The sequence below is a fragment of the Molothrus ater genome, chromosome 12 (genome assembly GCF_012460135.2).
Source record: "Molothrus ater isolate BHLD 08-10-18 breed brown headed cowbird chromosome 12, BPBGC_Mater_1.1, whole genome shotgun sequence".
In the NCBI taxonomy this organism is placed as follows: domain Eukaryota; kingdom Metazoa; phylum Chordata; class Aves; order Passeriformes; family Icteridae; genus Molothrus; species Molothrus ater.
Window position 1 is genome coordinate 16,447,618 of NC_050489.2, and position 16,380 is coordinate 16,463,997.

The 16,380-nt window shown below is 42.3% G+C and overlaps 1 protein-coding gene and 1 long non-coding RNA gene across 3 annotated transcripts in view; one reads left to right on the forward strand and one right to left on the reverse strand.

The window, feature by feature from the left end:
• LOC129046808 (uncharacterized) overlaps window positions 1-4,757 on the reverse strand; it is a 10,521-nt gene extending 5,764 nt beyond the window's left edge. The window contains exon 1 of the long non-coding RNA XR_008508578.1: window positions 4,133-4,757. This is a non-coding gene — a long non-coding RNA (uncharacterized LOC129046808). The remainder of the gene's footprint in view (window positions 1-4,132) is intronic.
• Window positions 3,473-12,875, forward strand: LOC118691474 (protein phosphatase 1 regulatory subunit 3E-like). Of its 2 annotated transcripts, none has more exons than XM_036390689.1 (2): window positions 3,473-5,053; window positions 12,676-12,875. In XM_036390689.1, exon 1 carries the CDS (start codon window positions 3,771-3,773, stop codon window positions 4,722-4,724), a length of 954 nt encoding a protein of 317 aa, XP_036246582.1. In that variant the 5' UTR covers window positions 3,473-3,770; the 3' UTR covers window positions 4,725-5,053; window positions 12,676-12,875. The 2 variants fall into 2 exon arrangements, with proteins under 2 accessions (XP_036246582.1, XP_036246580.1); XM_036390687.1 differs by lacking the exon at window positions 12,676-12,875 and adding an exon at window positions 7,179-11,321.
• Window positions 12,876-16,380: the final 3,505 nt, after the last annotated feature.

Below are 16,380 nucleotides of genomic sequence, written 5' to 3' on the forward strand. Positions count from 1 at the left end.
GTAATGCACTTCGCCTTTACATCCATTTTATCTGCCTGCTAAATATAAACCTGTTCTGGAAAGTTAAAGTGCACATGTGACAGGGGCCACTTTGGATAAGCCCCAGCACTCAGACACTCTGCCCTATTAATGGTTCCATCCTGGTTCTGCCTAATGCTCCCCAGCACCGGTGTTTGCTTTCTCCTCGATTACCTGGGCTCACACAATCAATAAAAGCAGCAGAAGAAAGCTCCCCGTTCACTTTCTGCTACAGTTCTGTCTCTTTCTTGCAAATCTTTTAACAAAACGGGACCAAACGTGTCTGTTCATTTAGCTGGAAATTGTCAAGCATCAGACGGATTTTAAATGCACTTTGGCATGGCAGAAATGTCAGGGGCACTCAGCTCACATAGGCAAACGAGGCTGTCTTTAAAAATTTTGACATCAGCTGAGAGACACAGAGACAGGTCAACAAAATGTTATTAGGACAATGTTAATTAGGACAAACCTTTATCCTGTGACCGTGCTATTTAAATCTGCAGAGGGAGAGGAATCTGGAGGAATGGAAACCATGCCTGAGCACCATTTCCTAAGGCTGTCAACACTAATTGCAATTTAAGACCTTCTGTTCTTCCTGCCCTGTAATAGAGCAAACCTGAATAGCTCTAGAATTTACAGGATGCTGTCTCAGTTACTGCTGGCACCTTCAAATTTATCTTGTCATAAAAATACTACTTTCCAGCAAAGAGATAATAGGTATTTCTTTAAAGGGGGTAGCTAGGGCAGTACTAATGATTTCTGTATCAGCTTGGTTTTGACAGTATTATTTTGAAAAATGTCCTTACCATAGCACTATAAAAGCAGAGACAGATAAGGCTTTGAAACTTCAGTGTTCAAAATGTTGTGAACTAAATTAAGACTGAGGGGGTGGTGGATGGCTGCCTACTACTGCATACATTAAACCATAGTTTCTGTGTGTGGAACTGCTTGCTTGCCTCTAAGGATTTCAGCATTTGCTGTGTACAAATATTTATAGTAGGCAAACCCAAAATTTCTTTTTAAATTTCCTTTTACAAACCATGCCTGATGCTTCCCATCTCTAACTCAAACCACAGTTTCCACATCACAGAAGGATGCACAAAGCTGCAGGCTATTTGAGGGAATGTCTGCGTGTGTATTTGCTAAATTTCAGTGCTCAAGACTTTCATTTACTGCATCTGTCTTAAAATTCTTCAGAGGGGGCAGACCAGCCTGGTAGTAAGGACACCCTCAGAAGTGAAAGGCGTGGGTGAGAGTCCCCACAGCACACTTGGCGAAGTGAGCAAGAGTAAAAAGAAAGCAGCAGCATCCTCAGATTCAGTGAGACTTGCTGGGAATGTTTGGATTGGGAGAAGTGAGAAATACCATTGTGAGAATTCTGGTGGTGTTTACACAGTGACAGTGCTTGAGACAAGGCTGAGGTGCCCCTGCATCTCATGTTGCCTTCATCTGGCTAAAAAAAAAAAAAAGGTTATTGTGCTGGTTTGGGGGTTTTTTCCTTTCTTTTCACTGTGATTTCTCAGGTTTTATGCTATTTTTTTTTTTTTTGCTTACTACTTTGTAGGAATCTTTATTTTCAACTCAGCTACATGAACTACCTCACCTGTAATCACCAGAGAAGAAGGAAGTTGGGGTTTTTGTTCCATGAAATACCATGGTTGTGGAAGGAAAGAGGAGACCTGAGAAACCCAAAAAGCAACAGTATTACACAGTTTATGATAAGAACAAGTTGGGCAACTAACATTACCAGAAGAGGGGAAGTGAAATTTTTCAAAGGTACCCCAATTGTGTAAAGTACAGCAGAAGCCAATTTACTCTGAAGTTGTGTTCCCAGGAGTACCACAAAAACATCCAGACCTGATGGAATGTGTAGTTTGGTTTAAACCAATTTAGCTTATTTGTGCTGATAGTTTCACAGAGGTTTAAGAATGCAAAGACTTTGCATATCGATGTAAAAAATAAAGTTCTCTACTCAATTTTAAGTGAAATGAACGTCAGCAAAACCAAGTGTTAGTTCATTAGAAAATGTTCATTATGACAGAGAGAAATTACAGAAAAATTAATTCAAAAGGATGTAGCCTTAAAACCTATTTGACAATTATTTGAGTCTGTTCTTGTCCCCATATTAACATGAGTAGACAAAAACCACACATGAGTTCATGTTCTTTTACTGAAATACTCATTTCTGTGAGGGAGACACAGGAGGAGACCTAAAAATATCTTTCCCATGGTGTGCATTAAAGGACAAGTGAGATAATTTAAAGATTCTGGACTAATGAATTCAGAGGTACTTATTTATGTTGTTACTATTTGATTTTTCAAGACCTCTAATCAGGCTGCAAATGTGAGACAATGGCACAATGAAACATAATGGTGTCAAATTTCATACCAATGGGCATAATTTTCTCTACTTATGAATCATCTGTCATAAAAAATATTTGGAAGCCAGCAGCAATAATCTAGGAATTATTTTCATACTTATTAGTAAAGGAATTAAAGCTGATTGTGCTAATATGAGGCAGTGGGTAACTTCTCCCTGTGTTCTGGTGGCGCTTTTTTTTTTTTTCTCTCTTAGTCCTTATCAGGTTTACTTGTCCTATTCTTAATCTTATCAGCCGCATTTCCACTGCCTAGACTGTCAAAGGGACACCAAGTGCTGAAGATAAAATGCTAGAGGTGTAAAAAGCTCCTGCTCAGAAGCTAAATCAGAATCACATGTCAACACAGTTCAGGCTCAGGCTCTGGCAGGATGGTAGGATCATTGTTTTTAATGCCATTTACTAATTAAAAATGAGTCCCAGATTACGGAAAGTCTGGAATGAAGCGGCTTACTAAAGTGGTGGTTTAGCTCCTTGAACAGGCTACATCAGAGTCTGTCATTAAAATGTAATTTATTTGAATATTGCTCAGCAATTTCCAGATGCTCTTCTGAGGAGAGGCGGCGCAGTTTACGTTTCACACAATCAACGCCCCGTGCTTCGGCCGGAGCTCATTTTGCCCCCGATGGAGACGCGTGGCAGGACTGCGGCAGGTGTATCTTCATTCGGCAGATGTACTGTAAACGCATTACAGCAGATCAGCTGGATTTCTTCCTTTAAATGTACACTGTGAGATCCAACTTGCAAGCCAGCTGTTTTTTATCGGCCCGTGTAATCTTCCCGAGCCCGGCTTTGCCTCTTCCTCTCGCAGCTATTTCTGTAACGGGATCGGACGAGCGAGAGCACCGCTATGAATTTTAATGCTTCCACTGGGGAATCCCTGCCGCCTCCTCTTTTTGGATGAGATCCTCGAGGAAAGACCCAGAACAGAGCGAGGAGAGGAGGAGGCGGAGGAGGAGGAGGAGAGGGACGGCGTAGCCGCGGTACCGGGGAGAGCGGGAAGGGGGAGCCGCGGGGCGTAGTTAGGGACCGTGGCAGAGCGACACCGAGGCGGGAACCGGGGCGGGTGGGAGCCATGGGGAAGGAAGGATGGCTCGGGGCGTGTGTCGCTGCCTGACCGCGGCACGTCACCGGCGGCAGCAGCCAGAGCGCCGCGGTCCCGCCGCCGCCCCCGCACACATGCACCCGCCGGCATCCCCCGGGGCCGGCCGTGACCTGGACAGTGCCGAGGGCATCTCGCTGGGTCCGCGCGAGAGACAGAGCCCGCGGACCGGGCGCTAAAATCGCCTCGCCATCCGCACGCCGCGGTCCGAGAGGAGGAGCCCCGGGTGCCGCGCCAGCCGCCGGCACCGCCGCCGCTCCCGCCGGCACCCCATGGATAAGGCGGGCTCGCTGCACAGCTCGGTGCCCGGGCCGCCGCCCCGGCTCTACCTGCCGCGCAACTTCAGCTGCAGCGCCTGCCTCTATGGCAGCCTGGCCGAGCAGTGCAGGGCGGGCTGCAGCCCCGACGGCGACGCCGCGCCCACGCCCGTGGTGCGGGAAGCGGCGGGCGAGAAGCCGCCGCCGACCCGCGGCCGGGAGCCCACGCTGCCCGCCGTGCCCCCCAGCCCCACGCAGCGCCGCCGCGCCAAGTCGCTGCCCACGCCCGGCGACCGCAGCCTGCGCCCCGCGCTGCAGCAGAGCCCGTCGCGCCGCAAGACCGTGCGGTTCGCCGACTCGCTGGGGCTGGAGCTCACCTCCGTGCACCTCTTCTGCGAGGCCGACCTGCCGCGGGTGCCGCTGCCCGCGCCGCCGACGCCGCGCCCCGCCGACCTCCTCAAGACCAGGAAGCCGCCGGCGCTGGGCGACCTGGAGCCGGTGCTGTTCGGGCCGCCGCCGCCGCTGCTGGAGCCGCTGTTCCCGCCGCAGCCTGGCGCCAGCCCCGGCTTCGCGGAGCGGGTGCGGCAGCACAAGGTGAGGCTGGAGTGGGTGCGGGCAGAGCCGGCGGGGCTGCGCGGGGCCGTGCGCGTCCTCAACCTCGCCTACGAGAAGGTGGTGTCGGTGCGCTACACGCTCAATGGCTGGGCCAGCTGCGCCGAGGCTGCCGCCACGTACCAGCCGCCCGCGCCGGCCGACGGCATCAGCGACCGCTTCGCCTTCCTGCTGCCCCTGGGCGCCGCCGCCGCCGAGACCACGCTGGAGTTCGCCGTCCGCTACCGCGTCGCCGGCGCCGAGTACTGGGACAACAACGAAGGCAAGAACTACCGGCTGCGGGGCCGGCAGCGCGTCCCGCCCGCCCCAGGGCCCCCGCAGGACCCCGACAGCTCTGCCTGGATCCACTTCATCTGAAACGGGGGGAGCGCGGAGCCCGCGCAGGGCCGGGGGAGCCCTCCCGGGGGGCTCGGAGCCTGCCCCGCCGCCTCCCTACGAGCCGCCCGGAGCTCTCCCGAGTTGCGTTTACAGAGGGGGGAATTTGTGTTTTCTGTGTTCTAGCGGGGCCGGGGGGAACCCTGGCTCGCCTCCCAGGCGCTCACGGGGTGTGGGCTGGGAGGCCGGGCGCGGGTTCCCCCTCAGTGTCCCGAGCACTGTGGCTTCACCAAAGCAGCGGCTGCCGGCCGGGCTCCTGTGATAAGGGCCGGGAATGTGCGGGATTCGCCGGTCAGGACCGGGATCCGCAGGTGAGTGCGCATCCTCCCGGCCCCGGAGGTCGGGCTGAGCTGCTGTCACCTCCGCAGCTTACACGGAAGGCACTGCCACAGGGCATCCTCCGTGTTTGCCTAATCCTGCTCAGGCAAAGCTCGGATCCGCCCTCAGCCCCTCGCTGACCCGCGCCTGGTAATTGTCCCGCGGGGTCAAGGGCCTGATAGTGCAGGCTGCAGAGGGGCGGGTTAGTCTGAACCCAAAAAGACAAAAGTATGGATGCCCCAAGGCGTAGCTTTGTTTCATTACGCAGTGAAAGTATTAAATTTAAAGCAAGATTTTTTTTTTTTACTTTTGAACCCTGTTTCGGGTATTTAATCATACTTAGAAAGCAAAAAAATCGTGTCACATCCTATTTGAAAGGCAACTCACTGAGAGGTTTTTAAAAGAAAGTGTTTTGGTTTAGAATTCATGTGGTAGGTTAATGGAAAAGTTTGTCAGGATCTGGTGTTTGTTTCAATAGGATTGGTCCCACAGAGCTGCTTGTGTTCAGGTCAGCAGGAAAGTCGTGGAATTGCACCAAAAGAGCGAGAGACGACAAGAGTTGAATCCGTAATTCCAGTCTGCATCATGAGCAACACCTTCATTTTTATTCCTTTTGACAGTTTAATTAAACTGTATCAGTGCAGAAGCCTGCTTTCTGAATTTCCTGTTCCAAATTCTTCATAATAATTTCAGTAAGTGATGGATTTTATAAAACTGGTGAGGTTTAATCAGAGAAATCAAAGAAAGTACTACCTTGGCATATAAAAGTATATCAATCAAAATTACACAGCATACTGACTTCTGCCTTCAAAGGTATGTTTTAAATTGTATCAGCACTAAACAAAACATTTTCCTTTTTAACATGCTTTTTCAGGAGTTCAGCTGAATACAGGTTGTGCTGGTGCCAAATCTGGGTGCTAATTTTCCAGGATTGAGGCATGAATGTGTTTGCTGGAGAGGGGCCTCTGCAAATATAACTAATGAGAGTGGTAAAGCCATGTCAGTGTGAATTTCTGGTTGTGAAGGGCTGTAAGATCAGGCATTTCGCTTTTGAATTTTCTGTAGATTTCAGGAGGAAATGCAATTTTTTAAACTGCATTTTGGTGTTTCTTAAAAGGGTTAAATGTCCCAAGCAGCTTGAGTAATGTCTGGAGTAATGAGTTCTCACAGAACCTTTTGACTCTGGTGAGAATTGGGAGCAGTTTTGTCTCCTGAGGGTTGGATTCAGTCAGAATAATTAAACTTATAAATTCTGGGGGAAATAGAGGTGTGGAAACTCAATGGGAAAAGAGCATTTAATTTCATTTCTATAGATTACTGGTTCTGATTTAATGGAAGTAATAGCAAGACTGCTTTATGTAGTATTGGTGGCTTGGTTTTAATTTCCCAGTCATTGTTCTAATCCCTGTGCTTTTAATGAAACTAAACCTAACAGAAATACACTGTCAGCATCTACTGAGTATTTCACATTTTAGTATATTAAGGTCTCCATCTTGTAATGCAGTAATCCTGTAAGTTACTAGAACACATTTATAAAGCTAGAATTGCACAAATAGGATCTTAAAATGTTCATGATTAAAACATACTAAGTGGTGTATTTGATAAAGCAAGCCCAAGTGTCTTTTAGTTGAACTTTTATACTTTTATAAGAGCCTTAATACTGGAGAGAAGGAAAAGGACTTGTCTCCATTTGAAAGCACTTTGAAATCTGGTAGAAATATAGCAAACCATCATTTATTTATGTGTTGTAGCTTTCCAAAGCTTGGCCTTTTTAACTGACAGAGTGAACCAACAGCAGTTATGTGGACTAATGAAAATGCTTGGAGAAAAAGTAGTTTCTATGCATTTTAGATCAACTGATGCTGCAACTTTGCTTAAGAAGTTTTAACAGGATTTTCTGTTAATTGTTTCAATGGCTTTAAAAAACATGGACAGCTCTAAAACCCATTTTTAATACTGAGCAATTCTAGAACTCCAAAATTATTTCCCAGTGATTGGCAGTTTTCATTGTTGTTTGATTTATGCCGTTTTCATTGTCGTTTGATTTATGCAGCATATGTAGGTCTCTAAAAATTCTCAAAAAGTCTCTAAAAAAGTTTTAAAATCTCCTTCCAGCAGGTGAAGGAGGCTGTGGCTTAAACACTTTCAATCTGGATTACCTAAGTGGATGTACCTGCATCAAGTGCACAAGGAGTTTGTTGTATTTCACTTTATTTTTGATCATGACTTAGGTGAACTTCTGTTGTTCTTGGTTGGAATTTTGCAGGCAGAGTTGGGCTACAGCTCTATAATACTGTTCAGCTATTATTGTTCTTTTATTTATGGCCACCTTTGCCAAACACAAATCTGAATATTCAACCTTTTGAAGCATATCAGGATAGTGTTTTGCAAAACAGTCTCTTGAGCTTTCAAGCAGTTAATCCTGACCTGAACCTAAATTTTGTGAGTAACTTTGTCAGAGATTATTGATGAGACACATGCAAGTCCAGTGAAAGACATGGTCTTGTAGGAGGTTTAGAGACAACTCCATTGTAATGCCTGGGAAGCTGCACCAGCTTTGACCAGAGAATGCTGTTGGTGAAGGCTGTGGAAGGAGATTGAGGTGTTTTCATAGAAGTTCTCATTTGCATATGCCAAAACTGCACTACTTAAATTACATATTTGCACTTCTGACACATGAATTTATTTCTGAGAAAGGTTTATTCACATTTTCAAATACGTGTTCAGTTCAGTGGCTGGGAGTATTCTTCCACTGGCAGCATTCGTGTAGTTTTCAATCCATTAGATTTCAATCTGAGCCCATCTATTCCATCTAATACTTGCTAGAAGCACTGTGATAAGTGGAGATGAAATAGAAATGTCAAATGATATTTATATCATACATAAACAATGACTTTGAGGAGAAAAACCTGTGTTGAAAGGGGGTCATTTTCAAGTTGGCAGGACACCAATTATTTTATTGGGAGCTTAGCTTGAGCAAAACATTGTTTCAAAATTGTATTTCTAAACAATATTGTTCAAGAAAAAACTTTCACAAGCAAAGTTAAATACTTGAAAATTTTCAAACCAATCTGCTTCTGGAAAAAAATTGTTTTATATGCATGAATGGGGTTAATGGCAAGTGATACCAGGATGGTTTAGGCAAGGCAATAATCCTTTGGTTGTGTACTTCCCTTGAAAGTGAATTATTCATTGCTTGTGTCTCTGCAGGTGTAAAAATGTGTCTGTCATTTATGGTGCAGAGCTGGAGCTTTATGAAATGTGCCATGTTGTTTTGTGGGCACGAGAATGCTCATTTATCCAGCGAGTTGGGTTGTCCTGTATGTCTGATAGACATGGATCATGGATGGTCGCTGCTTCCCACTGGAACTGGGAGGGTTTTTGCATGTGACTCTATGCCTTCCGTGGCAATATTTTGGAGATTTACCCTAATTACTAAAAATCCTAAAACAAATGAGAACTATTAAGTGATCATAAATGGAATTTCAGCTAGCTAAACATATTATTTATAAGCATAAAATCAATAACTGAAGGTGTTGTACTTACTTTCACTAAATGTACATAATTTTGGGTAAATTAATTTCTTTCTCCTTTTACCATTTGTAAGTAATTTTTTGATGTGAATGTGTATGCCTCAGTATCTCAGTAAACAACAGAGTAAGTGCACACTCAGTTGTTTCAGCAGATGTGAGGGGCAAATATATCACTTGAATGAACAAATGTCTGTTCATGCATGAGCATCATCCCTTTACAGATATGTGAAATGTTTTTCCATAATGCCAACAGGCAAGCAGCTGCTAATTTTAATGTAAAGTAACCTGCAGAAATACTCAGAATCTGATTTTTTTAACATATGAAATATTCAAATTTTTATGTGCCTTTCAGCATTTCCTAGAAATAAAGCTCATGTGTTCCTTAGCTCTCCCACCACAAGTCCAATAATGAACTTGTCATTAAAATGAAATTTTTACAAAAATACAATAATCCTAATTCCTGACACATTTTTAGCTGTGCCAGGAATCATGTATCTATAGCAGCCAGAAGGATTTGGTAATATTTTCCCATAATACAGTGAAAGATTTGTCAGTCAGAAATATGTCTAAACAAAACCAATTGTGACTACAGTTAACATAACAGAGTATGTTTGTTGTATATATTCACTTCTTGCACAAATACTCTAAATATATATTCTCTCTGAAGCCAGAAATTCTAGTTTTCTACAAAATGTGTTCTTGGATACCTGGCCTTTTCAACTTTACTGTTACTTATCTGATGCTGCATAAGGTGTATTATTAAAATTCTTTGATGGGTTTAATCTGTCCACAGGATTTATATCATGAAACAAAAGTGCTCAGTGCAAGGAATACCTGAAGTAAATTACTTTTACCTTCCAACTGTTCTGCAGGGCTTTTTGGCAAATCCCCAGCAATTCTGTTTCCTGTACCTACTCCACATCATCCACATCATGCTTGGAGTAAATGGAAGGATTATTAATGGAATGGAAATATTTTTGAGCACTAAAATGAAGGATTTTCCAACATAAATAGTTCAAGGCAAGAAGTAAATATAGTCAATATTGCTGTAAAACAAAGCCCAGGCCTTATGAAGAGCTGATCAGTATTTTGTTTAAATGGAAGACAGTGGTGCATTTCAAAATTAAACATGTTCAGGGAAACACACCTGTTTCAGTGAAGGTTTTCTCAGGTTCAGCTGATGGGAGAGAATTGCCCTAAAATAAAGAAGTGATAAGAGTATTTCCTTACAGTTGTGTATGGGCTTGAATGTAGGTCTTCCATGAGCAAAGTGGACACTGAGCTATAAAATCATTGGAGGTTTTCTTTATCCAACTTACAAATATAGTTTTAAAATACCCTCACAGAAAGGATTTCTGAGCCTGGGTTTCCCCATCTCATGTGAATATCCTCTTCATTAATCATCACTCTGGCTTTTGATTGAAGCCTCTGTTGTTGAGAAAGATTTGATTTTATTTTCTATGCTACATAGGAAGGTTATTTTACATTAGATTTTTGGAGGGGAAGGCAGGGAGATGTTTTCCTTGCAATTTTCACTTTATAGATATTAAACAATAGCATGAAGTATAAAAATTGCTTGAAATTACTTATGCACTAGTAATTCCAAAGAATATAGCTAAGACTAATGTCAAGTGTGAGATGTGCTTTTTAAAAACATATGTGCTTTGAACTAGAAAGGCAGGGAGAAAGTCCTAGACTCCAGTGCAAGCTATTAATGCCAGGGATTTCTTTCTATGCAATTCTATGGTGCACCTGTTTTTATAGGGATTAACTTGATTGGTGTAGTTCCTGTATCAGTGTGGTATGTCTAGAATACTCTGTTTAAAGTGTCATTAAGGAAACTGTGTGTCTTAAATGGTGTTACAACTTTAGGCTCCTTTTTGTCTAATCTGACTTCACTAAATCATAAGAAACTCCTCTGAATAACAATAACCAGACAATATTTCATAACATTGCATAATCAGGTTTCACACATTACACTTATCACCTTCTAGGACAAAAGTTGTGTTACTGTTGTGAGTTTTAAAATTTTTTGTATTTCTGGATCTTAAAAAGCCAGACTGTGCTACACTTTTAAACACAAAGTGTGTTTGGAAAGCTGATCAAAAGTAGTCAAACTAAAATTGGCTGTGATTACTCCTGTGTCAAGTTTCTGAACTGTGGTATAAAAAATGTTTGTGACCCTCCTGTGCCTCCTCCATGGAGGGGCACCCTGGGTGCAAAACCTGCCAACATCCAGACACGAATCCAGGCTGCAATGCAGGAAAATTGCTGTGACAGAATTGCTGTTCTTGGAGAGGTTTGAACAAAGCCAACTCCTCCCTTGTAGCATTACACAAACACAGGTTCTGTCTGTTGGAGAGAGTGTTCTTCAACATGCAGGATTTATTGCTGTTTCTTTGATTTACTGTGACTTCGTTCTGAAAAAAAATTGTTACTTAACTCTGTACTTGACTAGTAAATTACTTTTACTTGTAGTGTCTTCTGCAATGTTTATATTTCACCAAATAATGTTTGTTTCTAATGTTTGTAAAAGTTAATGTAATATCACCAAAAGTCAAAATCAACATTTTCTAATAATGCCTTGTAATTTACCTAGCCTTACAGTATTTCAGAAAATTTTCCACCAAAACTGCATCTAGTCACTGCTTGTCACAATTATGAAAAAGAGATATTTATAAGCCTGTAGCTTCTAGCTGCCATTAAAGATTAATGAGACAAATCATGAGCATGTGGTGACTATAAACTCTATTTTTTTATTTAACCCACAAACCATGATGACTTTTTTGTTGAGGATCTGAAGAAAGGATGTTCCAAAAGCTCTACAGTGCATGTTGGGATGTACCTGCAAATCTGAGACAAACACCTGATATTTGGGATATTTCAGCCTGTCCTGGGGGTGTCTCCATGGAGTGGAAGCTGCAGGAGGAGTTCTGGTGAGGGGATGGGAGTGGATGTAAATGTGCATGGCTGTTTTTATTGTCTTGTTTCAAGAGCACCCTTTCAGCTCCATGTCAGCTCTCTGGGGCTGAGGAAGGGCTGCCTGAACTGCAGAGCTCAGGCTGTCCCTGTATCACCTAAATGACCCCAAGCATTCTTCCAAATATTCTTTCTCTGTTCATTGCCTACTTTAAAATATTTATTTCTTGAATTGTTACAATGTGCTGCTGTTCAATCTTTTAGTGTATTCAGCATCTTCTCTTGCAATGCCAAGAACAGTTTTCAGCTTTTCTTTAAATAACATTTTTAAAGCCTTTTTATAATACAGATAAAAGCCATATAGCCACAAGGAGAAAAATGTTCTCTGTTTGTTCTCATGTAATTGGTACAACTTATTTTTCTCTCCTATTTCAGAAACATCTGCCTAGATGTTTTAATAATTTTTTTTTGTGCATGCATTTCTTTGGAAGGGTGCAGTAATTAATATTAGCCCTAGATTTCTTTCCTTTTTTTTTTCCAGAGGGAATTTTTCATGATTTAACATTTATCTAATCTTTCTGTTCAAGTAAAAGTGAACTCTTACCCCACATAAATTACAGAATCCAGAACAATTTTCTTAGCATACCATTACATAAATATTAGACTGCATTAGTTAGAATCACAGAGTGTAATTTAGATGTCTTTTTGGTAAGGAATATGCTTTGAATTTAAAACTGCTGTTATACTTGAATGGTCCTGAAGTAATGAGATTACAGTTCTGAGTGAAGATTATCATGAAGTTTAACGTAGTTTTACATTGTTCTTGGATTAATTTTTCTTTTAGTTCACCATTCCTTGGACAGTATATGACTATGGTAATTCATCTGATGATTAATCAGAATTACATGTTGTAGATAGTCTTATTAATATCAGGAGTTAAAATTAGTGAAGTATTCAGGCAGTTGTACTACTACTACTAATGATGATAATAATAATCATTGTGGATGAGGGTGATACACTGCAGGAAAAAGGACTGTACAAGGGTGATATTACACCACTTTTATCATTGGCTTTGCCTTACCAGTTGTGGCACAAGTGAGGACTTCTCAGAACAGCCAGGAGTTGCCAAGAACACTTAATTCTGTCATTTTCTCTTGATCCAGACCCACACAGTAAAGAAGGGAGGCAGGTGATGGCAGAAAGAAGAAGTTTGTGTCCTGAGAAGTGCAGACTCATCCTCCTGTGCTGTGGATTGACTTTCATGGGCAGAGAAAGGTACAAGTGCTGTACCTGCATTTAAATGCTTCTTACACAAAATACATTCAACAGCATAAATAATTAACCACTATAAACAAACGACAAATAAAACAGCCTAATAGCAAAGGATGTAGGATACTTGTACTGCATTAAAATAGATCAGGTCTGAAATGACTGAATTGTGCTTTGTCAGGAAGAGAGAGACATCAATATTGTGGGCAAACTCTAAGCAATCCAGATACCACAGAGTCAATTCTCCTGCCAAGGACTGTTCCTGGACTGTCTCAAGCAGTGTGGGGAGAGTGGAGAAAATTGCATCAAGGACACTCCTAAGCTGCTCTCAGAATTTGTCCGTGCCAGCTGCAGCATTTCTTGATGGTAATTTGCAATGGTTGGACGTTGCTCGAGAGTTTTAATGTTGCCTCACAGGCATGAGCTCCTTTTCCCTGGAAATAGAATCCCCAAGGATGCTGCTTTCCACCAGTTCAGTCACATAACAATGGGTACAATGAAAGGAGGTTTAAGTTAATTTCTTTGTTACATGACAAATGTGTTTGCGTGTTTTAAACATTTCCAATGGTGTCTCCATCGTTTTTGCTGCTCTTGCAGCTGCCCTGGGGGAGTTGGTGGCCCCTGAGCTGCGCTGAGCCCGCAGCCCCGGGACTCCCTGCCCGGCTCCAAGGCTCCAAGTGCCCCCGTGTGGTGCATTGGGGCCATAATTCCTGGTTTTAATTGCAGTCGTTTCAGTCAGAGCACCGTTTGCGACCTGAAGAGTTTTTTCCACGGGTGACCTGTGTTTATTAAATAATTCTGCGATATTCTCAGGTTTTCTCTCTCCTCCCCAGAATATTTAGTGCAGGTGGTGCAGTTCTCTTTGCCTCTTTGCTGTGGGAGCTCCCCACAGCACAGAGAAAAGCCTCGTGTGCCCAGTTCAGTTTACTCACTCAGCTGGGCTGAAGATGGATGTTGTGTCCTTTCTGTGTCAGTTTGGCAGATTAAATCTCAGTGACGGGAACCATTTCTATGGGGAGATTTTAGATTCCCAACCTATCAGTGTGAAGGAAAAGGAAAGAGGATCCTTAGCCACAGTCATCACTGGTCTGCAGACACCAGTTCATTGGATACTGAGATTTGCTGCACTTCTAATCAGAGCTGCTTAACAGATTGTCTCACTGCTAATTTAGTGATAGTGAAGATGACATTGCCCTTCTTTTATGCTCATCAAAACACTGCCAAGTATTTTAGTTCTTTTTGTTTTAAACACTGATTTTTTTCTCTCTCTCTAGTAAGAAGTAACAAATACCTGATTTCTATTTATATACATTACAAGCCCAAGAGTCACAGAGAGATGCAGCACCCCATTAGCTGAAAACCAGACAAAATGTAAGGTGCTCAAGCTTTTGGGGACTGGTATCGATAAAAATCTTGAAAAATAAAATATGGACTGAAAAACTTAGTTCCAAGTTTAGCTTCTATTAGTCAGATAGATAATTGGAGAGATAAAGGGGTTGGTACTTGTGGAACAGTGAGGAAGTGTTGGCACAAAGAAAGATAATGATATAATTAACCCCCAGGAGATACAGATATGTAATTTTTGGTTGTGGGATTATAACTTGCTGTAAACCAAATCCCTCTATATTGAATCTATAACATATATAAATTATCCTGTAATTGTAATTGTTAAGTTCTTAAGAGGTCACAGATGGACTGCTTATTTTTGTAAGAAATCACCTCCTTTATTAATTTTCTGTAGGGGCACACACTGGTGAACAAGTTTGACGTTTTTCCCAAGAATTTATACAAAAGCACTTAAAATTGTGTCATAGACCAAAAGTAATGCACATTCACTCCATCTTTTGATGTTGATAAACACGTTCATTGTGGATTCATGTCAGCAAGTGCTGCATTCATTCTCCTGCAGTCTGCCTGAGGCTTCCTGCTGCTGCTGAACTTAGTGAAGCCATGAGCTGCTGGGAGCTCTGCTTGGGTAGCAAACATCAAACAAGGAAGAACACATTGTTTTGGCAGCATAATTCAGGTAGCTGAGTGAATTGTAAAAAGGTATAAAAATATTTGGTCCAATAGACATAATTTGTCCTAAACCACAGAACACCACAGCTCTTGGCATAAACCACATGAAAAAAAAAATCACCTAAGTATTATTGTTCCCATTTTAAGAGGAATAAGTCACTTTAAAGTTGTATAAAATTTTTAAAGAATTAGGGATAGAGATGTTCTTGATCCTCTTTAAGCAACAGAACATCACTTTTCCACCTGTACACCATGAAAGAGAGGTTGAATTCTGTTTCAGGTACTTTTCCCAGACAGTTGTCATTTATCCACATTGATGTATGTAAACTGCTAATACAGTTTAAATGGGCAAGGTTTGAGAAGAGACCAGGTTTGCCAGCTTTTATTGTTCCCCAGGTTCCCTAGGTCATTACAGAAATTACTATTTTATTGATCAAAAGGAAAGAATACAAACATTTTAAAGGAAAATGGTACAAAAATGCACTAAAGTACTCTGGACTAACCTCTTTGAGGAGACCAACAAGGGCCACATGTTACATGGAAAATAATGAAGGGCCTGTTACTCTCTAGCCAAGTGGGAAAAAAGATGATGAAAGAAACAGTATCAAATAGAAACATTTTCCTGCATTCCCATCTCCATTTGCCCACACTTACTGTACTTGAAACAAACTTTCTCTTTCCCTTCGGAAGTGCACAGGGGGAAAAGACAAACTGAGGCAGGGAGTTTGAAAGAGGCCAGGACCAAGGTCCCAGCTCTCTGAGCCCTGAACGTTGTCACAATAAATACTGCATGGAACTGTGAATAATGGATAAGGACTGAGAGTTTTTAAAACATTTACACTCAGTTTACAAGAGCCTTCTATTTATCGGCCACTGCCAAGTTAGAGCTCCTGTGGAACAGTCAAACTCCCTCTTCCCTCTTACTCATTTTGCAGTTTAACTCCTGTGGAGAAGATGAAACCATCTTAAATACACAGTGGATTCTCTCTTGGCAGGCCTTTGATGTGTGACTTGTGCAGCAAAGGTTTGCTCCTAGGATTTAAACCCAAAACCCACCAGAGCAATGACTTTGACATCCCTTCAGATCATAAAAGAAACCCTCTTTTTACACATTAGAAAGGTTTCTATATTACCAGCAGTGTATTTATGCACTTTAGAAGGTGAGTGATTCACATCCCTTTAGAAAGAAGGAACTTTCAAAGCAATATGAATTTTGCTTTAGTCATCTTACACAAATTAAGCATTCCCCTGCTTCCTCTTAGATCAACCTAAATCGTTGGGGTTTGTTCCCATTTTGTACTTAGCTGCTAACAACCATTTTAAAATTGTGGGGAAAAGTTTTAGACCAAAACTCTGTTGTACTATTGTGTTTTCCTAAAGTTCAGGTGTCACATCAACTTTGAGTTGACATTTGTGGATTCATTAAATATTAAGTCTAATGGAATGAGCTGCTTTAGTTCACTGGTTTGCAAAGGGTAAGCTTTGGGTTCAGTCCTGTGATGTCATTAGAGCAGTTGACTACTTGATTTTAAATACAGACACACATGGGCACATGGTATGTCAGACTATTGCTGATCACA

What these genes read in the sequence shown, in the direction of transcription:
- LOC118691474 (XM_036390689.1), top strand. Translation starts at nt 3,771, where the DNA reads ATGGATAAGGCGGGCTCGCTGCACAGCTCGGTGCCCGGGCCGCCGCCC.